The following is a 26908-nucleotide window of genomic DNA, read 5'->3' on the forward strand; positions in this document are numbered from 1 at the left end:
TTTCCCTCCATGCTGAACACAGCCCCCTCCCCTCCCGTTCCCGTGTATCCCCACCCACTTTAATGGAGTTTTTCCAAATTTGTCTGCGTGCGGAAATATGCTTTGCTGGGGTTGAGTTACACTTAAAGGTTGTTGGTGTCTTAGTAACTTTCACAGATAATCTTTAGATAATGTATCGAGCATTGAATACTGACTTGATGAACAAACTATTACTATTAACTTTTCTGTAGGATTTTTAACCATACCCAGGTCTGCCAGACCCATAGAAAATGAAAATGTTCTAGTTCTATCCCAATTTTAAATCACTGTAGCCAAGTTCAGCTTTTTATTCCAATTGGTAAAAAAAATTATATCTAGGGAAACTCAGCAGACTGCAATTTGCAGCAATCCTTCAGAGTTTTCCTGTAGCAAAATTGGAAAGTCAATTCCATTGGGCCAGTAACCTTTCGGCAATCCCTCATACTGAGCATACATGCAGATACTGTGAAAGGAAAACTCCACTTTAAACAGGAAGAAACCTCTAGTTGGGCATAGCTCAGGTTGAGGGGTCCTCTGGTACAACCAGCTGGGGCTTTGAAAACACACACCAGACACACAAAAACACAGAAGCATTCATCCAAGAGTACTTTCCAAAAGTAAAGAAAAGTAGAGAGTTAATATGAGCAGAAGGAAATGAGCTCTTACACAGCAATAATACCTACGCCATGAAAAATAGAGTACATAAGCATTAGTGACAACAATGGCTTCTTCAACTGCTGTGTCTAGGAGGGAGACAGGGTTAAACACAGAACGACAGAAACAAGTGTGCCATCTACAGAAAAAGCACAAGAAGGTATTGACAGCACCAGCTCAGCTGATGGTACAGTTTTAGGGAGGTGTCACAGCAAAACAGAACCCTGAGACCTGTGTAGCTTTCTCTAAAAAGAAAAGAAAAAACAAAGAAAGAACATGAAGTTAATGACAGCAATAAGTGCAAGTAATGCATAATTGGAGATAAGGAAAAAGTAGCAGAGTAGGAACAAGTGGTCATTATGTCCTCCAGCCTTCACAGCAGTAGCATCCACTAGATCTGTCTGCTTAGATCTTGATGGAAAAGGTAAAAACTGGACAGTAACCTCACATTATTCCAGTACTAGTCTTACATACTAACCCTACACTGGGGTGAAGGAGAGGAGGCTCTGACTAATACTTCGGATCCAGGAGGACAAATGTGACTCATGTCCTGGCCATGGAACAGTGGACCAGATCTTTACTCGAAATTACTGAGGGGGTCAAGTAAGTATGGTACTGCAGTCTACATGCGTATTTTAAGGTACCTTAGTGGATCCCTAAGGTATTTTGCTGGGGGTGCTGTGGCAGTAAGGGGCTTCTGAAAGGCTTTTGAGGGCTATCGGTACTTATTTGGCTAAAGTAAGAGGTGTTCAAGCATTCTTGGCACAAAATGGAGCTTCAATGGTTTCAAAGGCAATTTTTTCACCTGGATTGCATTTGTGAATGCACCTCAACATCAGGTGGGAGGAAGGACCTGCGGAAGTGTTCCTTTGACCATCTAGGACGCATCAGTTTGTGACTGAAAGAACTCTCCAGCTCTCTAACAGCTCCATGCATTGAGTGGGAGACATTGTCCATCATTATTTTTCATCCAGTCCTTTTGTCTCCCACCACCTGCAGTGGGTCTGCTTACCCAGTAGATGACACATCAACACTCTCCACTTTTACTATGTTTCTGTCCTTGAAAGCTTAGAAGAAGTCAATAAAATGATGGACAAACTTTGTCTTGTATCTAACTGCACTTGGCAAAAACACATCATATTACTGTGACCAAGACATACTCCTGATCCAAAATTTATGACCAGTTGGAAAAATTGCAAGAATTCACATTTTGCACAGTTGAAGGTTCTAAGTAGAGCTTTCAAATATAACAAGATAAAATGGGAGTGAGACAAAAAAAAATACCTGAGAACCCCAAAGTGCTTTACACAGTCGCAGCTGCCCTGGGGCTGACTGACAGAAGCAAGACTGCCAACAGCGCGTCCTCTGACCATCGACAGCAGGAAAGGTGGGTAAAGGACACAAGGACACTACGACTGCAACGGAGTGGGGGTTCAAACCGGCAACCCGCCAATTACAGGATGAACTCCTGAGCTCTTATGCCACTGTCATATAACACTGACCAAATCAGGGAACAGCTTCTCGCTACTGAAAAGCAACCCAGGAAGACACATTCTGCAGTCATAGAAAGAAATCTTACCCTGTAGGGTCAACACTGCTGAAAATGCTCAAATCAGGTAGTTAACTATGCATTATTAAAACCTAGAAAATTTTTTTGACCCTATTTTTAAAAGACCGGGCTCTAAAGACCATAATAATTGGACTTTGAAAAAATAAAATTAATCAGGGAGTCTCATGAGTCAAGGTTTAATTTCATTCTAGAGTAAAATATGTAGCCCTGTGGGGGAGGTAAGGTTACCTGGGATTGCCTAATATGAGCAGTTTGGTAAATTCAATAAGATTATGTACAAAAGCATAAACTCAGGTTACTACCAGAATATCCAGAATAATCAGGTTTCCCCATCAGTGGACTTTCTTTTTTCTTTTTACATGACTTGGGAATAATTCCAAGATTACAGTATTTGTATTCAAAGGGCTCATAATATAAAAGGGTGGTCAAAATTGGATCTTAAAAGGGAATTGGCCTAATACGATTGAGTTTCCAGTTAAAGCCTTTGTATTTTCTCCATTTCCAGATCAACTGACAGTGTCAGTCATTCAATAATTTTTATTTCAGTTTAAATTAATGGACCTATATTTGCAAGCGTAAGATTAGGTTTTGTCTGTACAACTTCTTGTAGCCATCATCTTCCCTAAATCAACCTCAATAACAGTGCTTTTGTTTGTGTGTTTTTAAAACAGGTTCTAAAAAGGTTCCTTTGTTTTTTGCCTGCTTGTAGCTGGGGAGAAACTGTGCACTTCTTACGTGAGAAGCTGGGCGTTGTCGTGCTTTTTGCGAGATTTCAGCTTCTGTCTCCACTGGAGGAAAGACCAGAGGGTGGCGTTTGGTTCTTCAGAGATGATACACTGATCTCTTTCAGTCCAAACCTCCAGGCCGATGAGAGGTACACGGATGTTTAGAGCCCTATAGAACTAAAAAGAGACACAAAAACATCAGTTAATAGCTATTAGCATGCACACTCACACACAGAGACACACACCCAGGCACACACACACAAGGGCTGGTTCACAGTCTTCCTATAAGCTCCTGTAAGAGAGTCTGGTCACGCAGGACTTTCTCCTTGATCTCTTCTAAAATGATGCTGAGGGACACAATTGATTAAATCCCAAAGAGACTTCAAACAAGAGTACATATTTGTCTTAACCTCTCAATTACTCATTTTGCACCTGGACTATAAAACATAAAATATAAAGTACAGTAGCAATGCATGACATTAGGAATTAGAAGGACATGGGATATGATCAATTTAGCCTAACAAATTCCCAGTGGAGATGGCAAAGATCTGCACATTATCCTATCAAGCTTACCTTATCCACGTAATTGGCAATTTCCATTATCCTTGCCTTGGTCTTTTCATAGTTTCTATCCTGTCGTTTGAACTGCAATAGAGTAAGAAGAGATAGTGTTAATGCAATAACTCAGAGGGATACCAGTCTCTTCTGTACTCAAACTAATGACCTGTAAAATACCACCCATACCCCACTAGTTCTGGACTACCACCTTTGACCCAATCTATCAAGATAACATTTAACTGTTGAACTCATACTATAACAGTTGACCACAGGTTTTGAATTATTATAAAGAAAGCCTTTCAGAAGTTAAAATGATAAGAGGTTCATCTTTTTATGGAACATCCATCCATCCATCCATCCATCCATCCATCGTCTTCTGCTTATCCGGGGTCGGGTCGCGGGGGTAGCAGCTTCAGTAGGGAGGCCCAAACGTCCCTCTCCCCAGCCACTTGGGCCAGCTCCTCCGGGGGAATCCCAAGGCGTTCCCAGGCCAACAGAGAAAACATAGTCCCTCCAGCGTGTCCTGGATCTTCCCCTGGGTGTCCCAGGGAGGCGTCCAGGAGACCACAAGATGCTTAAACTCCTCCACTAGGGGCATTACATCCTAACCTGACTCAGCCAGATAGATTTGCTCCGCATATCCATCTGGAAACCTTCCGTTGAAGTAATTTTGGGAAGGGGCGAAAATACTGGTTAGCTGATTGGCCTATGTTGGTGATAGACGGGCCAAATGAACCAATCAGATTCGTCGTCAGTCTGTTACGAGCGACGACGAAAACACAACCACAAGCCAAGCTACTCTTGCTGCTGCAGGTAAAGGCTCGTTAGCTCAGCAAATAAATACTCTGTAATTCCGATAAAACTTGCTCGATAGCCACGCTAACGCTAGTTTCATCGGCTGAAGCTGCCATGTTGTTTAGACTGAACTGACGCGCTTCCCGTTGCGTCACACCTCAACCCGCCTCAAAGCCAACGCTGATTGGACGTTCGTTTGGTGAACGGCTCCAAATTTTCTTTAACGGAGAGTAGCCAGACTGATCTGCGAGTGAAACCTTGAAAGCTCGCGAGATCAGGATGGTCTCACGAGGCTAATTACATCCTCCTTAATCCGGAGAAGGCACTCTACCCTTTTCCAGCTGAAGACCATGGTCTCGGACTTGAAGGCACTGATTCTCATCCTGGCTGCTTCACACTCAGCTGGGAACCGCTCCAGTGAGAGCTGTAGATCACGCCCTGATGAAGCCAATAGGACCACGTCATCCGCAAATAGCAGAGACGCAATCCTAAGGCCACCAAAATGGATCCCCTCAACAACTTGGCTGCGCCTAGAAATTCTGTCCATAAAAGTTATGAACAGAATCGGTAACAAAGGGCAACCTTGTCGGAGTCCAACTCTCACACCGGAAACGAGTCCGACTTACTGCCGGCAATGGGGACCAGACTCTGACACCGGTCGTACAGAGACCTGACAGCCCTTATTAAAGGGTCCGGTACTCCATACTCCCGGAGTACCCCCCACAGGATCCCTCGAGGGACACGGTCGAATGCCTTCTCCAGATCCACAAAGCACATGTAGACTGGTTAAACTCCCATACCCCCTCCAGGATCCTGCTGAGGGTGTAGAGCTGATCCAGTGTTCCACGGCCAGGACGAAAACCACACTGCTCTTCCTGAATCTGAGATCCGACTATCCGAGGGACCCTCCTTTCCAGAACCCCTGAATAGACCTTACCAGGGAGGCTTAAGACTTTAGGCTTAAGGCTTTTTATGGAACACTGTAGAAAAATACTAAAGTACTATTTGTCTATGTTTCTTACCTTTTCTCAAAACTGATTTTACATGGCTCCAGATGTAAAAGAATGGGTTACATTTTATAAAACATGACGTCCTGTCAGGTTTATGAAGCATGTGTGTCACTATTATGCTTCCATCTCCCTAATGGAGAGAATGGTGTAAAATTTATCAAATGTGACTTTTTGCAGTGATGTTAATATATAGTTAATTTCACAATAATTATTACCTGAACGTTCAATCCCCTATATGTTATGAGCACCCAGGATCAAAACAAAGTACATCAACCATTTGGCATGATGAGGTGAGGGAAGTATCATAGGTGCATGTTTGCAGGATAACAAAACATTAAGTTACATTATAACCAGGTCAATGCTGCAACATTTATGTATATTTTGGAATTACGGCGCTTATGTGTGATGAATAGTACATAGCTGAGTAGTAAGAGTCATGTCAAAAAGATTTTCAAAATGTCCAAACAAAATAAAAAATGCAGGACACATAGCAGCAGGAGATACAGGGAAAATAGCAGACCTCCAAGAATCAAGCCCGGCAGGATGCCACATGACAAGGAAACAGAGGATATCTGCAATCATTGAGTCTGCAATCATTGAGTCACTTTTCAGGCTGGTGCGTAAAAGCACCAAGACGTACAGAGTAAAAGGTGCCTTAATCTGCAGCAATACACTTTAAACTCTGTGTATTTGTGCGGTAATCTGGGGACCAATTTACCTTTCAACACTCCTTCTCCTCCTAGAGATAACTGTACAGGTGCGCTGCTGTTTTTTTTTCCCCTCTCCATTTTACATTGGTCATTTTGCCAAATACAACTGCTTTATACAAGCAGGCAATCCCAGTAAAATGCTGACGGGTGAGTGCGCATTAAAACAGACTATTCAATTCAATTAAATGTTATTTATATTGCGGGAATTCACAACACATGTCATCTCAAGGCACTTTACAAAGTCAAATTCAATCAAATCATCCAGACAGATTGGTCAAAAAGTTTCCTATCTAAGGAAACCCAGCAGACTGTATCAAGTCTTGACAAGCAGCATTCAGTCCTCCTGATAGAAGAACTAGATAAGGTAGTAAATTGACTGGCGAGTAAAAATACGCAAATCTAAATAATGAGGATCTAAATAAGGTTCTTTAAATTTTTTTGATGCTGTGTGACTAACAATATGTTTTGCTAGTTTTCATCATAACAACACATTTCTCAATCTAGTCTAAATCCTCTTCTTGCATTGCTAGGAACATTTTTGTTTCTTGTACTATCAACCAATCACAGCTCTTAAAAGACAGCGCCACACCTAGCATCAGAGTCAACCACAACTCCTCACTAAGATAAAAGTTTCTGTAATTTCCTTATGCAATCTTTGTAAATACGGGCACTGATGATTTTCTTCTAAGTAGTATTTTGGTAAAAAGTACTGTATAATACAACACTGAAAAAACTAAAAGTCATATTAAAGCCTCTAATGGATACATTTTTAGCCACAATTAGGGCTGAGGATGACAGGCAGTTGGTTCAAAAATATTCTGCAACCCAATCAGCAATTTTAAGCCAGTATCACAGTGTGAAACAGCTTTCTGCATTTACAGCAGGAAATGCTCTACAGAAAATGAGATCAGGCCTGAATTCAGACTTACCACATACACAATCCTAAGAATATTAAACAGTGAAAAGATGAAAAAGGATGTTTTTATGTAGAGTGAACAGGAAAACATTCACTTTTGAAATGAAAGCCGTTTGAGACCTTCACTATCGAACATTTCAAAAGAGTCCTGGCGCAATGTTTTGGAAAATCACAAGCATTGTTAGATTAAAATCAGCAAAAACATATTAAAACAAAATTTCTTTATTGCATGTACTCATTTTAATGCAAAGTTTAGTGCTGTTTTATTCTGATTTTCAACTCAATACAAATAAAAAATACTTTAATCTTTTTAAAGGGAAATGAAATACACTTTAAACAGCATTCCAACTTTTATGGAAATTGGATGTCCAAATTTCCAGAACAACAGCACCACTCTGCTCAGGGGCTCTGTTACCATGGCACTAATACAGTAGAAAAGAGTCTTTGAGTGAAATCCTGCTCTTATCACACTGGTATATTCTGTGTTTAAAAGCCCTTAACCTTTAGATCCCACCTAAATCTACTCTCATTAATCAGACAAAATCTTTGAGCATCGCTCCACACGCTTTTCTTCACTGTTATTATTTCAGTTCTAAGCCGTTAAGAGCTCCATTAGCCTTGACTGAAACGATTGTGTGGAACGTCCAATCTTGTTTCTAGCCTTACTTGATAGCTTCCTGATATATTTAGAGGCAAACGTCACAATTGATTGTACAGAGGAATATTCCCCTGAGGGGTGTGTAGGATGGGGAAGAAACATCTTACCAGTCTGCTGTCTGCCACGATGTACAGCTCCATGTATTTAGTTGTACCCCAGGTATCTCTCTTAACCTGATATCAAAGAAAAATGGAAGAAAGAAAAGTCAATTACACAGAGCACAAACTGTAGTGTATTGCACTGAACACAGGTGAGCCAAACCGCTTAGGAGCGTACAGGTGGGTGATATGTGTACCTCCTTATTGATTTCCACAGCATGCATTACTTTTTAAAGAGCTGGCCCTAATAATACTAGAGGTTAGAAGCTGCTGAGAAAGCTGTGCTTTAAAAAGAGTAAAATTATATTTTGACCTTGTTCAGGATAAATGTGACAAAAAACTATCAAAAATACAATTTATTGTAAATACTGTTTCTACATAAAAGAGAGAAAGCTAGGGAGAAAAAGTTTACTTTATGTTACTAAGCACACACTTTCAAGTCTTCCTGTATATTTAAGTTCTAATTGTGAAAATCTTGAAAGACAAGGGTATGCACTAGTTTTGTTTGATAGGTTGGCACAGTAGTCTGTGTTTATTTAGCACATGTTTGCATTTAGCTCAGTTCATAGAATATTTCCCTGTACACTATGTACCTGTCTACTCTGTTTAGTGTATTCATTGAAATTAAGTAAATACAATTTCACACCTGAAAATACCATGAAGTTCCATTTTTTGCTTATACAAACATACATACATACATACATACATACATACATACATACATACATACATAGAGAGCCCTGCTATAAAAAAGAAGTAGCTTCTTTCTACTGCCACCGTATGCTTGCTCAAGATGAGAGTTGTTGCAAAATTACTGAAGTGATTAAATTGTCCTTAAACAAGTAACTTTTTAGTAACTGGCATTAAATAATCAACTAACTTTAACTGCATCGTCTTCAGTCAGAGGCTTCTCCAGATTTGCTTTAATACAGACCTCTTCAGGAGATCCTTACTGCCTAGAGTCATCAGTATCTACAAACACGCATTGAGGAAACCCCTATAATTTGAGTTACAACAACATTTAATTTCCCTTTGGGACTGATAAAGTATGTTTTGATAGAATTAAATTGTAATGTATTTACTGAATTGGACTGTATGATATTGTACCGAATTAACTAGATTGATATGAACTGCATTACTATTTTAAAGTATTAGACATTAGTTACACAGAGGTTAAAACCAACAAAGTACAGTTTACTTAGTATAAAAATATTTTCACAGAATTCTTGTCCTGCTACAATGATCAGCCAATGTTGTTCCAGTATTCACATCATCAGCACAGGTAAAGCTTTGAAATGTTCTAGTTGAGCTCACTATCAAGTAACGGTTTGATCGATACAAAAACAGACAAGAGTGCTGAAATCCTCTCATCTTGTCTTATCAAAGGTTTCTCTAAAAAAGGTGTGAAGCAGTGCTGATTTCTCATTTAATACTAGGGAGGCTAAACCTGTATAATTCATAAAATAATTGGTAAAATATGCATTGTTAAACTTCATAAATGTAGTCATTAAACTGCATTAAATGTGCGCTAAAATGTGTTTAATTTCATGAGTATGTTGCGCATTAATCAGCTGTTGAGTCCGCTCTCAGACGCCATCTCCCCTCCACTCTGGAGCAGCAGGACACTGCCTTTCAGTCTCCATGCGAAATCCCCGTTGAGGTTTGAGCCTCCAACCAGCGAGAAAGTAGGGCCCTGATTGGCTAACACGCAAAATTTCGTCACTTCCAATAAGGTTAAACCTTTTAAGGGATCTATGGAGCAGGGACGGGCCTCGAAGCTGGCTGCCCGACGCTGATTGGCAGAACACGCTAAACGATTTTTGACTGAGTGGCCAGACAGAGGGGAGGTTTTCCTCATCAGGTTCAGACAAAAGAGGTAAAAGCGATCATTCAGTCAGAGCAGTCATCTTGTGCTGAACTCTTGCCGTGGTTTCTGGAGTTTATTATTTCAGAGAGCTTCACAACAGCTATTTCCACCCGTTGTACACACAACATTCCAAAGAAATTACAAAATCCAAGCATCTTGTTAAAGTTTTGTTCGTTCATTTCTTTACCATTGTAGGGAAGCAACTTGCAAGCTAGCTTGTTGTTAGCCCAGCCATGATGGCAGCAGACAGTGTTGCTGCTAACATCGTGGACACACTTTTAGGGAAGACACTGATAGTCTTCCTTATGAGGAAAAAAATTGAATTAAACAGTATGGCAGACCAATACCAAATATTAGTATAGTTCAAAAGAAGGGTAAAGGAAACAGGTCATTTCAACTCTCCTGGTATACGAAGGTTAACTGGCTCAGAGGGAGTGCTGTTACAAATAAAATGTATTGTTGGACATGTCTTTTGATGAAACTAAGAGATGTGTTGTTTGGTCAAAGATGGCTTTTTCAGATCTGAATGATTTTGAAAGAGGATACAAAAAACATTAGGAGAACAAAGAACATGTTTCATGTGCAAAGTTAAGTTACTTTGGGAAGGTCAGGGTTGAACATGCTATCAATGAAGGTGTGGACATTCAGGTAGTAAAACAAAATGAAAGTAAAAAAACAGGGCCTTCTTGAATCATCTTATTGATGTTACTTCTTTACTTGGCTGCCAAGAGTTGGTATTCAGGGGGCAGGATGAGGGCAGTGAATCAACCAATAAAGGGAATTCACACAGAATTTACAGAAACATTAGAAAAATATGACTCTGTCTCACAATTCCAATCATCAGCTGTGTTTTCTGGTATGTCTCATTCCATCCAGAATGATCTGATTTCTGCTATTGCTGCCACTGTTTCTGATTAGATCAAAAGTGAAATTCAAAGTGCCCCATTTTTTGTATGGCAGGTGAATGAAACTACAGATTTATCATGCTATGCACAGATGTCTGTTATTGTTCGTTACGTGGATAGTGCAGGCAAAATAAAGGTACATTTCACTGGATTTTTTTGATGTGTCAGAAGGACGAGATGCTCAGTCTGTGTTTGAAGTTTTAAGCCACAACATGCAGAGCTACAATTTCAGAGAAAAACTAGTGGCCCAAACCTATAATGGGGTGTGCAGGCCAAGGTTAAAGAAATAGTCCCCATTTGTGCATTGTTATGCACACAGGCTGAACCTAGTGTTGTTTCAGGATGCTAAATGATTGCCTTAGTCAAGAGTATTTTTGCAACTGTCACTGGGTTTACCACTTTCTACAAAGAGATTGTCATTTCTTCAGTCTGTAGGGTGTTCAAAACTGCCCAAAAATGCTCCCACTAGATGGAATTTTACATCTCACATTGTGAGATAATTATGATACCCTGCTACAGGTTTTTGAAAAGCTTGTATCTGGAAAAGAAAACATGGATGATGAGACAATAGATTGTGCCAATGGGAACATAATGAAGATGGACTTTGAGTTTGTTTACTACGGAAGAAGATTAGGGCCGTTCAAAAAAATAAAATAAAAGTCTATTAATTTTTTTCTCAGAATACTGAGATTAAAGCCAGAATTTTGACTTTTTTCTCAGAATTCTGAGAAAAGTCATAATTAAATAGACTTTTTTTTTTGAATGGCCCTAATCCTCCTCCGTAGTTTTCCTTTTGTACACGTACAACCAAATTTTCTGTGAAACAGATGTTATTTTTGACATTGTCCAACAGAGGGCTATGGATGTGGGGTTTTGTAAAACTAAAATTGTATCTCTCCAGGCCTTTGTCTATGAGAAAAGGTCAGAAGAGGCTTTTCAAATTGTTTATTCAAAAGCAGCAAATCTCACAGCAGACCCTGAAGATGAGCCCATGGGAAAGCGCCGCCAGTTACAAATGCATGACCCTCAGGATCATTACAGAAAACTGTACATGGCTATCGCTGACAATCTGACAGAAAAGATTTCAAGGCGTTTTTCAAACCTAGAAAGCCTGCAGCTTCTGGAACTGGTCAATCCAGGGCAGTTTCATGAAATGAAACATGTGTTTCCAGAGCAGGCATTCATACGTGTCCTGAAAATATATGGTCATTTATTTGATTCAGGGAAACTAAAATCTGAACTTCAAGATCTATATTTAAATTGGGACTTGCAAGGGAAGAGAGGAAAACTGTGTGATTTTTTGGTATTTTTTAAAGACATGGAATTAGATGGTGCAATGTCACAGCTGTACAAGCTGTTGTGCTTGGTTGCCAAAATAGGAGCTACATCAGCTGGTGTAGAACGCAGCTTCTCTTGCTTAAAAAGCCATTGAGAGGAAACTGGTCAAATCAATGGAAAAGACAGTCAGCTGATATGACAGGGTCATAGACCATTTCCTGGAAAAGGAAAGTAATGAGTTTTATGTTTCAACATTTGTTAATACAATATGTTACATTTGGATTTAATTAAATCCTCCCGTTACCAGCAGCCACCACTGGTGTGTCCTATTTCATCCCTCCTGACCACCAGAGGGCAGTGCTGAAAGCACTGAATGCTCCCTTCAGGCATGTGCAGTTCAAGTAATCATACCAACAGAGTCACACCTGTGACGCCGGATGACCACTCAGAGGCCAAGGATGACCCTGGCGTCATCCTTGGCCTCTGTGTTCCTTTTTTCTTCTTGCAAGCGGTTCGCTATCTTCCCTGTTGTTTGACGCCCCATCTCTCGTTGGAGTTGCGGTTTTCCTCCACCCTCCCAGGGATGGGTTGATCTGTTGGAAGTTTTTCAGAAGGTAAGTTCACTGTTTGCTGGTGAAGGTAGCAGTTACCGTGTTACCTACAGCTTGGGCTGTTTAGGTTGGGAACTTGTGACTGCGGCGCTTTCACCCCAACTTCATTTACCGAAGTTTGAATACGGCTAACGTTGTTAGCTCCTTTGGTTTACCAGTTTATACCTGGTGACGGCAGCATTTTCGCCCCCTCTCCCAATGTGACCAAGTTCATTTACCGAAATTTGAATACGGCTAACGCTGTTAGCTCCTTTGGTTAACCAGTTTATACCTGGTGACGGTAGCGTTTCCGCCCCCTCTCCCAGTGTGACCAAGTTCATTTACCGAAGTTTGAATACAACTAATGCTTTTAGTTTCTTTGGTTTATTAGTTTTATACCTGGTGACGGCAGCGTTTCCGCCCCCTCTCCCAGTATGAACAACTTAATTTACTGAAGCTTGAATACGGCTAACGTTGTTAGCTCCTTTGGTTTATTGGTTTTATACCTGGTGACAGCAGCGTTTCCGCCCCCTCTCCCAGTGTGACCAACTTAATTTACCGAAGTTTGAATACAACTAATGCTGTTAGTTTCTTTGGTTTATTAGTTTTATACCTGGTGACGGCCAAACTTGACCAGGGCCTGACCACAAGGGTGGAGCAGTTGTTGGCGGTGTTGGCAGAGATGAAGTCTTTGTTGCAGACACGTCAGTCTGATGCCTCTCTTCCAGTGGGTGGGCTCTCTTCTCCACCCATGCCTGAACTAGTAGCAGAGGAGGATGTCATATCTCTGGCTGCCTCTGGTTCTCATTTTAGAGATGAGGAGGAGGCAGGGTCCTCTCAAGCCTCTGTCACTGGGTAATTTTCATCCCAGAATACAGCGGGAGAGGCTGGTGACAGTTCCATGCGGGATGTCATGTCTATGGCCCTGAAGCAGCTGCAGCTGGAACTCCCACAAGGAGAGGTATCTGACTCCGGGAGTGCCTTTTTCAGGCGCGAACGGGCTCCTAATCCCTTTTCTGTACCTCCATCAGAGGAGTACCTTAAGGAGTTGCACGCTTTATGGCGGGACCCGAGAGCGTTGTCACGGCTCTCCTCAGATGGTCTGGTGTTAGCTGCCATGCACGAGCCGGTGAAAGCTGGCCTGGACCGTATGCAAGCAGTTGAACCCGCTGTCGCTTCACTGATTGTGTCGTCAGATGAAGCCCTGCGTCCTGACTTCAGATGCACGCGGACTCAATGTCGGGTTACGGATGACCTTCTGTGTAAGGCATACAATGCAGGAGCGTGTGCTGGCCGCCTTGGCAACTCCCTTGCGCACCTTATGTTCGCCCTCTTTGCATCGGTTCAGGACGCTGGTGGTGCAGCTGCAGCGACGCAGCATTGCAGGCCTTTGTGCTGATGACCAGAGAGCTTGGCCATGTCATGTCATTCCTTGTCCAAACTCGCAGAAAGGTCTGGCTTGCAGAATCTCCTCTCACCGAGGCATGCTGTAGGACCCTCAGGAGTGTCCTGGTTGTGCCAGGAGAGTTGTTTGGAACAGCTGCCCTGGAGGCGCTGGAGCGGACTATTCAGGCGCGTCAGACCAGCCAGCAGCTTTCTGGCCTTTGCAGGAGCGTACCCCCCTTTCCTTAGCATTCGTGCCCTGCTGCTACCCCCAGTGTTCGGCCACGGCCCCGGACTGGTGATAGACCTGGTGGTTCCTACCCTTGTGATGTGCGTCAGAGACCCAGCAGGGACTTTCGTGAGCCAGTCGGCCGCCCAGTTAGACAGACCCGGGCCTCAGATCCTGGACGCTCTCCCCCCAGGGCTCCTAGGGCTCCAGGGGATAGAAGATGATCCCACCGGGCCAGCAGTCGGCCATTTTTCCCATCAGCAGCTGAATTTCTGAGCTGCTCACACTGTGGATCCATGGGTGGTTGCCACCTTAACCCATGACTACAGGCTTCAGTTCCGACGGCGGCCCCCCTCTCTCATGCAAATTGACTATTATCACCGACCCGGTGAGATCCCTAGCACAAGACCAGGAGCTTTCTGCCCTCCTGGCCAAGGAAGCAATCAAGGCTGTGGATCCTCTGCAGCAACCCAGAGGCTACTATTCAACATACTTCCTCGTGGCAAAAAAGACAGGCGGTTTTTGCCCCATTTTAGATCTAAGGGAATCAATCAGTACCTGAAAGTCCTTCCCTTCCACATGTTCACCACAGCAGAGGTCCTTCAGGCCGTTGTGGCATGGGATTGGTTTACGTCAATAGATCTGACAGACGCCTACTTTCATGTGCCTATTGCGGAAGAACATCGGCACTTTCTCAGGTTTGCTTATTGGGGTTGCCATTGGCAATTCCGGGTGCTGCCATTCAGGCTCTCCCTTTCCCCGAGGGTGTTTACTCGATGCATGAAAGCGGCCCTCTCTCCTCTGCAGGCCTCTGGAGTCAGGATTCTGCCATACCCGGACGACTGGCTTCTTTGTGCTCCCACTCAGGTAGCTGCCTCTCGGGATATGTCCCGGCTTCTTCTTCAGGTGTCATGGTTGGGCCTCAAAGTCAACCTTGCAAAGAGTTGTCTGGTTCCATCTCAGACAACCACCTTTCTTGGGATGCATCTGGTCTCCACTACTATGAAGGCCCATCCATCTGTTCACAGGGTGGACGACATACTCCAGCTTGTCGGTCGATTCAGGCTGGGCAGGCAGTTTCCCTATATAATCTTCCTGCGAATGCTGGGCAAACTGACATCAGTCACTCGTGTCGTGCCCTTGGGTTTTCTCCTTCTGCGTCCTTTGCAGCAGTGGCTCAACAGCTTTCGCCTAGACGCCAGGCTGCACAGGCGTCTCAGGCTCATGGTGACGAGGATGTGCCTTCATGCCCTAGCTCCTTGGTGAGACAGGACCCTTTTGTCCAGTGGTGGTCCAATGGGGTTAGTGGTGTGTCGAAGGGAAGTTGTCACCACGGATGCCAGCCCCATGGGCTGGGGCACCGTGTGGCAACACAGAGCGGTTCGGGGTCTCTGGGACCCAAGGGAGTGCACCGAGCACATAAACGTGCTGGAGCTGCAGGCTGTGCACATGGCCCTCAGGTGCCTTCTGCCCCACCTAGAGGGAAGGCATGTGTTAGTTCGGACGGACAACACCCCTGTTGTTTACCATATAAACCACCAGGAAGGCACCAGGTCGGTACGCCTCCTGATGGTGTCCAGGGATCTCCTGGAATGGATGTTTCCCCGTCTGCCCACCCTGCGCGCAGCGTATCTGCCAGGACAGCAGAACCAGGTTGCAGACTCTCTATCCCGCCAGGCACCTGCTCTGGGGGAGTGGTCTCTTCACCGCGACGTAGTGCGCATGATCTGGAACCTTTTTGCCCAGGCAGAGGTAGATCTGTTCGCCACAGAGGAGTCGACCCTGACAGGGGAGGCGGGCGCACTGGGCCAGGACGCGCTGGGCCAGGACGCGCTGGGCCAGGACGCGCTGGCCCATTCATGGCCACGGGTTCTCCTGTATGCCTTTCCACCCCTCTCGCTGATTTGGCCTACTCTACGGAGGTTTCTCGAGGAAGGCCACAGGGTGTTGCTGGTAGCTCCGTTCTGGCCAGTGCGCCCGTGTTTCCTGCTGCTTTGGAGTCTGTGTCTCAGTACTCTATGGCGTCTTCCAACAAGGAGGGATCTACTGTCTCAGTTGGGGGGACAGATATGGCACCCCAACCCTCAACGTCTCCAGCTGTGGGCATGGCCCCTGGGAGGCTGACTGGGTGTTCAGATCCTGTCAGACACACCATATTGAGTGCTAGGGCACCCTCCACTAGGCTGCAGTATGTTAACGGATGGCGTCTCTTTTCTCAGTGGTGCTCTGGCCGCGATGAGAATCCGGTTACCTGCTCAGTGCCCCCTATTCTGGAGTTCCTCCAGTTTCTTCTTGATAAGGGCCGCTCTCCTTCAAACCTTAAGGTGTACGTTGCAGCAATCAACCTACCTGTCGACGACCGTACAGTGGGGTGCCATGATCTGGTGTCTCTATTTCTGCGCGGTGCTCGTAGGTTACGTCTACTGCCGGCTCCACAAGTGCCCGATTGGGATCTACCATTGGTTCTCGTGGCTCTGTGCCACCCTCCATTTGAGCCGTTGGCCCAAGTGGACCTCAAGTGGCTTTCCTGCAAGACTGCTTTTCTGTTGGCTGTCGTCTCAGCTAAGAGGGCCAGTGAGCTAAATGCTTTCTCTGTCAGCCCTACCTGTATCAGGTTGGCTTCAGATGGCTCCTGTGTTAATCTGTGGCTTAATACTGCATTTGTACCTAACGTGATGTCTCCTTTACACCGTAACCAGCCATTGCGGTTGGCTCGGTTTCAGCCTCAGTCAGGTGCAACTTAGGATGGGTCTGAGTTATTGTGCCCAGTAAGGGCATTGGAGGCATACATTGCGGCCACCAGAGTTTCTCTGTCACTCAGAATCCTTGCTTCTGCGAGAAGATTCTGTAGGAACAGAGCCAAGGATGACACCAGGCTATATAGCCTCTGAATGGTCATCCAGCATCACAGATGTGACTCTGTTGGTGCGATTACTCGAACTGCGCATGCCCGAAAGGAACATTCAGTGCTCTCAGCACCGCCCTCTGGCGGTCATCCGTGATTCATAGAACCGTAGTTACATACGTAACTTTCGTTTTATGGACCATGTGAGTGTCTAGCAAGCACCAGGACAATCTCCTGAGAAGTAGGTTACAATTTTACAAATGAGCACTTGGAATGATTGCCATGTGTCAAGAACGGCAGCAAAGGATCCACTTCTGCTGAAGAAAAACAACCAGGAAAAACTGAAATCCTACAGGAAGTACAAAGATAGACAGCAGAATATCACAGCACAGTTCTTTTCTCTGATGAATTCTGCCTTATTGTTTTGATATTTTAAAAAAAGTATTTAAAGAAAAAGAAGTGAACCATCCTGATACAGTGTAGGTATATTCAATAACTGTATTTATTTCAGTAACTCAATTCACAATCAATTCACAATCACAACTCAAGTGAAACATCAGCATTAGATTAATTCCACAGACATGTTTTCAAACATTCATTTCTGTTAATTATGATGTTTTTCTGCTCACAGTTAATGAAACACAACATTTATGATTAGAATATGACATCAGATCAATAAAAACATGTTCGCCCTCTCGACCCCTCAGGTCAGCTGAACTGCATCTCCTAGAGGTAACGAGGCCTAAGAGGAAGTTCATAGGGGAAAGGGCCTTTTCTATTGTTGATCCTCAATTGTGGAATGACCTGCCCCTGTACATAAGAAAGGTTCTGTCATACTTATGGTTCTGTTTAGTTTAACTTTACACTTATGAGGACATTTTCTGTTAATTCGTTAACCATTTCAGCCACCAGCAGTCATGCTTCCAGCTCAGTCTGCCTTCAGCCACCACTCCACTCTACATTATCTCCACCTGTTCCAACTAATTATTCACTCAGCTCACCTTTTCACCAGCCTACTTATACCTGCCTCTGCCTACCCTTCTCTGCCAGACAGCTCACTCACTCATTCCTGCTCCTCATCGCTCCCTCTCTTTGTTGTGCTTCCCGTGTGATTTGCCTTTGCTTCACCTGCTCATGTGAGCTCTGCCAGCTGGACTCTCCTGCTAAGGTCGCCGGTGTCTGCATGCTGCAGCTCAGCCTGTTTCCTGCTCTATCAGATCCTGTGTACCTGCCAGCTGAACTCTCCTAGCTGAGATTGCCTGAGTTTCCATACTGCTATGCTACCTGTTCCTCTGTGAGTCTCAGCTGCTTGGTTACCCGTTCTGGTGGTTCTCCGGTCCACACGGCCTGCTGGTTCTGTCACCTGGTTCTCTGCTCATCCCGGTAAACCAGCACTTTCTATCAGGGTTCTCTGCCAAGACTGTGACTGTTTGCCAGCTTCATCTGCCATTATTCACCCCTTCAATAAACTCTTTAAAACGTAACTGTCTGGCTGAAAATCGGTTTCAACTGCATTAGAGTGTGACAAGCTTCTTCACTACCCACTTTTAACTTGCCTTAAAACCCACTATTATTCTTTGGCTTTTAGTTAGGCTTTACGTTCCATTATAAATTGGTTTTACTGTTTCTTTTAGTGTTTTTATGCATTATCTTTTTATCTCAGTTTTTTTAATGGATGTATTTTGGCTTGGAGCGATATGCAACACTTTGTTTCAGCTGTTGGCTGTTTTTAAGCGCTTTATAAATAAAGATGGTATGGCTTGCCCTGCAAGCTCAATGTCACAAGACAAATGTGTTAAAGATTAAAGATCAGAACATTAAGACTACTAAGATCTTAACCCCGCTGAGACTCTGGACAGCTCTCAAAAAGCAGGTGAAAAACCAAAACTGATCATTTCAAAGTGCTAAGAAAATAAGAATGGGTCACCTTTGGTCTAGAAGTTGATAGCCAGCACCCTAAAGTCAATCACTCAGAAGAAGAAACGGTGTTAAAACTATGTGCAAAACAGTTTTGTATTATGTAGTAAAGCTATGGAACTTGCTTTATTTTGCTTTAGTTAATTACATTTGTTCTTTTAAAGAATCATGACAAAGCATGTAAATCGGATAAGTCCGAGGTGGTGACTTGAAGTCCCTCGTACTGCCAATCAGCACCAAATCAAACTCACCCATGTCTTTCAATATCTGAGGAACGGTGGGAGGCTTGGAGAAAATGTACCACGGCACAAGGAGGACATGCAAACTACACACAAAGGCTTCTACTGCCAAGAATTCAATCAGAAACATATTTGCTGTGGGGGAAAAGTAGCAGCTAATTATGAAAAGTAAAAATAAATCTCTTGCATAATGGCAGGGAATTTGTGGAGCTGTGGCTACAGACTGTGGAATTATGCACTCCCATAAACATTCACTGAAGTAGTCACACATTGTTTATTTTTTATGTAAAGAGCGGCAAAAGTCTTGGGAGCCTTGGTCTGCTAAAGCTGCCCTTTCTGTATAACAACCAAGTATTAATAGGTAGCTGTGGGAGAACTGGGAAAACCAGGGGCTATAGTACAGAAGGGACAACCACAAACAGTTATGGAAGAAGGATAATAAGGATAATACGCTGCAGGAGGGGGAAGAATCAAGATAGAAGAGGCCATTTTCAAGTGAGGTTAAACAAAAAAAATGGGAATAATAAACAAATAAAATGAAACTAGAGAAACAAAATTTGCCCCTGTGGTCTAAACAAGCAGAGACTAAAGGGGGTGTATGTAGGAAAATGGCACTTAAAGTCATTAGTAAACAAACAAAAAATCCACACACAAAAAAAAAAACAATCATATCATATAGTCATGTGTTGAATGTTGGTGAATCGGGTGACAATGTGGAAAATGTGCCATGTTAGTGCAAATACAATGATGGCACTGACTCACAACACACATCCCAGCAGTAAACAGCATGAGCATGAGCAGTTTCCTTGTTTCTCTCCCTTAAGACAACTAGAAAATAACTTGGCACACACCCAACGCAACAGTTGAGATATTTTTTCTGAGTTTGTTACTGTCCATAGAGTTTATAATGCAACACATTATTTCAATATGTCATTATTATAATTTTTTTGTGTCTTGTATAATGCTGAACAAAAACTCAGGTGAATAAAATGTTATTAGGCTTTGAGCTTAGCAAGGTAGTCAACACCATCCATCAGCTGATTTGCTTACATTATGGTTGGGTTGTCATGACGCTAAAATTTAAAACTCAATACTACTAGGTAAAATACTTAAGGATACAGCAGCAACATTTCTTGAAGGCACAAGGTAATTTCAGGTTAAACAAAGCATTTGATTAAATACAATATGACAAAACTTTAACATGGGCAAAACCCATGGGGCTAAAAAGGACATGTGATTTTGCAATGCGTTGTGGGATGTCCTCACTATATCCCTATGCAATGGCTTTTGTTTACATTGCTCATTCTGGTGCTGTGCTGTGACTCTCGCCAGATGGATTTTGTTTCACATAGCTTCACACTTCCACCTGGGATTGCTCCATTGGAGATGTAGTTCAGAAGGAGGGGCCTTATCAAAAATATTTGTATATGATTGGATAATCCACTTCTTTATGATAATCTTTACTGACATGCTATTTCAACCACTCACATCAAAACCAACATCAAAACTGAAAACAATATCAAAACCATAAATAAAAGCCTTCAAAGCTGTTCTTTGGTGTTCTTTTAAAGCGACAGGACTAGGTAAATACCTCTTGCTGTGTTAAACTTTTTTACTCCACCATGATGCACTGAAATTGGGGACATTTCTGGGGACAGCTTTTGCCGGGAACAAATCATCCAAAATGGGGACTCGTGGGTATCTGTTTACCGCTTACTTCCTCGCTGCAAGCCGTCATTGTTGTCTGAATCCAAACAGTTGCTTCTCTGATACGTCACATCTATGAAAATCCCGCCCGGTGATCCTCATTGGCTCATCCATTTTATGTGGTATTGAAATCCCTCCCCGGACGCATGTGTAGAGCCGTGTGGAGCTCAGTGGAACTACATCCATCTGGCGAGAATCAGGTATATAGCGTGTAATAACTACTACAGAAGCCGCAGGGTATCATACATGTGACAATGTAAACATGTCCTTCATGTATTAACTACTGATAATAGCTGTGGTCATCTTGTGAAATGGTTTTTATCACTGTTGCCAAGTCCACTTGTTTTCTTTCAAAGATGCTTGTAAATTCTGAGAGTTGCGTTTTTATGGGTTTGTTTCTGAATATGCAGTCGTTTATTTGAGCTCTAAAAACCGGCTCTAAACACGAGTAAGGAGACCTGGTCTTGCTGCTGCACTACAGACAGTGAACGGGCTCATGAATCATCTCCACCTGGTAATAATAGCTGCGGCGATATAGACTCTCGTTTTCTCAGGTTATTACTTATTTTTCTTTCTTTGGTTACTTTCGCTTCTGCCTCGCTGGGCAAAGAGTATGACTAGTCCTCCATTTCAACAGAAAAGGGCAAATACAATGACGGTCACCTTTGCTTGTTTTTCACTCCTCCTCCACCGACAGCGTGCCCTCATATAGTAGACAGATAGGAAAAACGTGTATGGCTGATTAACGCTAAATTCATTAAATCACCACAAACATATTAGTTTTAGGTATAGCTAATGATCCACTGATTTTTCCTTGTTGACCGGACTTTCGATCGCTTTACCCGATGGGGCGGCATTTCTTTTGTTTGACAGGAGCAGTTTTTTCACCTTTCCGATTCATGATCCACCATGGGCTCTTTTGTTGGATTGCCAACTTGCCATCGAACTTCTGGCCAGAGAGAAAACACGTCATCTGTAGCCAACATTTCGAGAAGAATGTCTTCAAGATGACATGAGAGCGAGACTTTTCGGCAGGTTTTTCTTTTTTATAATGTAGAATTTGCGGGGACATTTGTTTACCTGACCAGAGGGGCGGAGTGATATGACACACTTCGATAGAATGCTCACTGTTGTGAAGCCCACTTATTTTATGCAACTTTGGTCTTATTTTTTCTGAAGTCGCTTGTAAATTTCATGAGTTGTGGAGTTGCAATTTTTTGGGCTCGTTGCTGAAAGTGAAGTCGCTTGTTTGGGCTCTAAACTAGGTGATGCTGAAATATCCCTCTGCCTCATAACGCACTGGAGCTCATCCTGACAGGAGCAGAGAGTAAACTCAGAAGGAGCCGCTCTGCCTGTATTTTCTGCAGTTTACGGTTGCAATAACTGATGATAACTGCTGAAAGTAGATTAGGTGGTGCAGGTCACCATTTTGAGCAGAGATTGGTTCTAAAGATGAGTTTTATACTCATCTTATAACATTGCAGAACCCAACCCATAAACCATACTTTAATGTTGATTTCTTGTCTTTTTATGTTTCTGAAATGTTAAATTAGTATGACTTTAAATTTAAATGATTAATACCATGTCTATTTTTGTTTAAGAGATTAAAAAAATTTCCCCAAATTGGAATCGATAAGAGAATCGATAAGGAATCGAATCGTTTCACAGAATCGATAAGGGAATCGGAATCGTGAAAATCTTATCAATTCCCAATCCTAGCCAACATGCACACAGTTTCACTCAGTCAAGTATAGTATTCACAATACCTCGAAGGGGGGGGGGGATAAATAAAAAAAATTGCAGGTTTGTTTAGAAAACTATTTTTTCAATCTTGAGTCCAAACTTCAACTATTATATATTCCAAGTCAATAGGCCTACCTGTGAACACCAAACTTGTGCTGGTTTATGATAAGTTCTCAAACTTCCATTCTTTCTTCTTTCATTCTTTTTTTTTTAACCCTCTTCACTGCCACTGGATAGCTTATCTTATCGATTGTTTTAACTTAACAACCTTTTCAAACCTTTCTTTAGTGTTAGCACCGTATTGTTTCAAACACAAATACCAATGCACAACGACTGATTAAGCAGGGAACAAATTCAAGTGGACACCGCATACTGGTGAAGAGTTCTTTGTTTTCTTAGCAATTGTAGTGTTAAGTGGATATATATATATATATATATATATATATATATATATATATATATATATATATATATATATATATATATATGTGTGTGTGTGTGTGTGTATGTGTGTGTGTGTGTGTGTGTGTGTGTGTGTGTCCTGTTTTGTTTTTTTGCTAAAACTGGACAAAAACTATCCCATGTACAGATTACTAAATGTTTCAAAAACTAAAAAACATTTTTGTCCAAAAGACTGACTTAAACTAAAATGGCTGCCAAAAACAACACTGATCCCAAGGGACATCATGTCATCAGTCTATTTTTCCAACAAGTAACGCCATTACCAAGGGGGTTGACATTAACAATGCAGTGAAGGGTTAAGTGGAAGTAGGGTCAGAAAATCCTATTTTGTGGAAAAGTCATCAAACACCATGCTCGTGATAACAGCCAGCTGTGACATATTATTGTAGTCATCACACTGAAGTGAGCACCACAAGCACTTGTTCAGGTCCAAACCCAGCTACCTCTTTGACTTAGACAGCGTGCACACCCTCCATCCTATAGTGTTTGAGCCAAGCTGGATGTTAGCTACAGCAGAAAGAATCTCCATTTTGTTTTTATGTTACCGCAACAATGATTCTGCCTTTGTGGTCATCACCCCTTTATTGATCTTGCCCTCAGTCAATAGTGTTTTGTGCTTGGTGCATGTGCAACCACTTTGTTATGCCATCATGACATGACAAACTGCAACTCCCAGCATGCAACACAGTTGGGACAACTGCCACCATAGAGACCGACTATAAAAGCTCAGAGAAACCATCGTTCTCTCTTCTTTCGGGCAGTTTGCCCTGTTGAGAAGACGTTCAGGTGACTTCCACGCGCGGACTCGCAATTTACAGTTTAATAAAGTCATAAGTTTTATTGTTCGTTTTTTCACTCTCTCTCACACACATCTAATTCTGAGCTTTCACACCAACAACAATATTTTTGCTTGCTGTTTATATCCATATTCATACAGTTTAGGCCTGGAAAAAGGTTTTAAATTTCCAGGTCATTCCAGTCTTACACTTTGCTTGCAACTGCAGGAGCTTAATACCCTAAAACAGACTGTTTAGCAACTGTTTAGTAACTTCAGGTCCTTCGTTTGGCAACGTAATTCAGCATTAGTTTGTCAAATACAGAGAAAACGAATTAATAAGCAATAAAGTACGGTTTATGGGTTGGGTTTCTGCAATGTTATCAGCGTTAAAAGCTCATCTTCAGAACCAGTGTCTGCTCAAAATGGTGATCTGCACCATGTAATCTACTTTCAGCAGTTATCACCGGTTAATGCACCATAAACTGCAGAAAATACGTGCAGAGTTGCTCTGTCTGCCTTTACTACCGTCAGCTCCTATGGCGGAGGGATATTTCAGCTGGATCCAAAGTGTCTAGTGCAGGCAGGTCTCTTAATAACCGCTGTTTCGTCACTAATTTTAGAGCCTAAATAAGCGATTTCACTTTCAGAAACGTGCCTAAAAAAAACGCAACCCGTTTTTTTTGGGCATTTATTTCATTTTTTTTATTTTTTTATTTACAAGCGCCTTTAGAAAAAAGCAAGCCCAAAGTCGCATGAAATAAACAGTCTGTGCAACAGTGAGGACGGGTCTGTTTTGCTACAGTCTCTAGCGCTCTTGAAACTACGGAAAGCGTTGAGGATAAAAGAAACACAGTCCGGAGAGCATGGCGGGGAAAAAACATTATGGAACGGTGTGTGTGAGTTTTGATGCGCAATTAACGGCGACAAAAAAAAAAAAAAAAAAAAAAAAAAAATGTTGCCGTTGTGGTCTAACGCGTTAAAACTGACAGCCCTAGTTTATATACATTTTTTTAAATCCTTAATATTACTTAGTCAGACAAGGGGGGGGGGGGGGTTGGAATGTATCCCCCCCAGGGATAAATCATGAATGACCAGAGGGGGGGGGGCATCACAAACAGAGGGGGGGGGGGGGGGGGGATTTACCCCCCCCCCCCCCCTATCCCCCCCAGCAAATCGCACAGACCAAAGCAGGGGATGTAGGATGTTCTTTGTAGGAGGAGGAGGATGAAATGATGGTAGATAAAGATTTGTCTAATGATACTAAAAAGAGGAAACCAAATGAATAGCGTTAATCCGCCTGTAAAGTGAAGAAAGTTTCTCCTAATAGTGAATGTCAGTAGTCAGGTGACAGTGAAGGTGATGAGGAGAGTGATGTGGAGTCGACAATACACGTGGACTCATGATAAAGAGTCTCTGGCCTCTTCACAGACGTGGGCTCACAAGAAGAGTGGCTACTCTTTAACGAGTAGCCACTTTGTGTCTGTAGGACACAAAGGGAGCCAGAAACGTTTAAAGTGGAGAAAGTGTTTCCTGACTTGCAGCTTTTTCTTGACTCAGTGGAGGTTTATCTGAGAAGTCCTAGAGTCCTGGGAGAGAAAGCTTTCACTGACCAGGAAATTTACCGTATTAAAAAACTAGTGCAAAAGGTCAAAAAGCAGTTAGAAGATGATGGATAACGTTCAGAATATTTCCTTTTTTCTTTTGTTTTGCTCTTTGGTTTCTGTGTCACTACTACTTTTCTATGCTATGGGAGATATACGTATAGGCAGGTTGAACTTAAATGGGGCAAAGGATGATGGGAAAAGAGCTTCTCTTTTCAAGCTGTGCTCTCTAAAAAAGTTGGATATTATTTTTGTACAAGAGACACACAGTACTGCTGATAATGAGGCTGACTGGAGAAGAAAATGGACTGGTGAATCCTTCTAAAGTCATCAGGCTAGTCACAGTGGTGGGGTTGGAATTCTCTTTTCCAAAATCTTTATTCCTTAGTCAGTGGAATCTGAGGAGGTCATTAAAGGCCGTCTGTTGAAAATAAGAGCAGTGTATGAGAAAGTAAAAATGGTGTTTATTACCATCTATGCTCCAGTTGTGGGAGTGGAGAGGGTCATATTACTAGATGCTTTGAATAAAGTTATTGAGAAATGTAGCAGTGAGGAATATTTATTTATTGGAGGTGATTTTAACTGCACTGAGGACAGCAGGTTACACACGAACCATGCAGAGCCTCATGCCGCCTCTCGCACTCACCTAATTCAGCTTCTGGAAGCTCAGGAGCTGTGTGATGTGTGGAGAGGTTTTCATGGGGAGCAGCGACAATACACGTGGACTCATGCTAAAGATAATTTATTGTCTATGGCCAGGCTCGATCATTTTTATTGTTTTAAACATCATTTTAAAAATTTTAAAAGTTGTTTAATCAGCCCTGTTGGTTTTTCTGATCATTCACTTGTAACCGTCTCTGTCTTTATAAAGTGTGTAAAAGCCAGTAGCGCTTATTGGCATTTTAACACAGCCTTATTGGAAGATAGAAATTTTAAAGATACATTTGACTTTTCTTTGGAAAAACCATCAGAGCACAAAATCTGATTTTATTTCTTTACAACAATGGTGATATTTTGGAAAAGTTCTGATAAGACAGTTCTGTCTGCAGTACACTCAGAATGTCACAAAAGCCTTGGTGGGTTCAGTCAGGGCTCTGGAGTCTGAGGTGGAGGAGCTCAGAGACTTATTTGAAGCCACAGGAGACCAACGCCACACTCAGATACTTAAAGCTAAGAAGTCTGATTTAGCCAACTAGCTGGGTGTCTCAGCTCAGGGGGCTCTCGTTAGGTCATGTTTTCAACATGTAGCCCACATGGATGTTCAATCTCACTTTTTCTTTGGTCTAGAGCGTAAGAATGGACAAAAAAAGTTCATTCACAGCCTAAAGGGCGACACTGGACAGGTGCTGACTGAACATACAGCAATTCGTAAACATGCTGTCACTTTTTACAGCAACCTGTTTAAATTTGAGCACAGAGAGGAGCAGGCAGTGTCCCAAAGTTTCTACACTGGTCTTCCTCAGGTGGAGCAGCAGAGTAACGTAGAGCTGGAAGCAGCTCTGTCTTCTAATGAACATTATGCGGCTCTGCAGAGCATGCAGAGTGGGAAAGCTCCTGGAATAGATGGTCTACCTGTGGACTTCTACAAGTATTTCTGGTCAGTAGTGGGGAAGATCTGCTGTCAGTACTGAATGACAGTCTTGCTGGAGGAT

General features: G+C 42.6%; 2 protein-coding genes across 2 annotated transcripts in view; both read right to left on the minus strand.

The window, feature by feature from the left end:
• The window catches only part of LOC118565912, a 377406-nt gene that overhangs the window by 117706 nt on the left and 232792 nt on the right, over positions 1-26908 (minus strand). The window lies entirely within an intron of this gene.
• Positions 1-26908, minus strand: part of adam19a (ADAM metallopeptidase domain 19a) — a gene marked incomplete in the record, with an annotated part of 318150 nt that overhangs the window by 82257 nt on the left and 208985 nt on the right. The window contains 3 exon segments of the mRNA XM_036146125.1: positions 3072-3144; positions 3541-3612; positions 7722-7787. Of these exon segments, the coding sequence (XP_036002018.1) occupies positions 3072-3144; positions 3541-3612; positions 7722-7754 (178 nt within the window).

This window comes from Fundulus heteroclitus, chromosome 14, assembly GCF_011125445.2.
Source record: "Fundulus heteroclitus isolate FHET01 chromosome 14, MU-UCD_Fhet_4.1, whole genome shotgun sequence".
Taxonomy (NCBI): Eukaryota; Metazoa; Chordata; class Actinopteri; order Cyprinodontiformes; family Fundulidae; genus Fundulus; species Fundulus heteroclitus.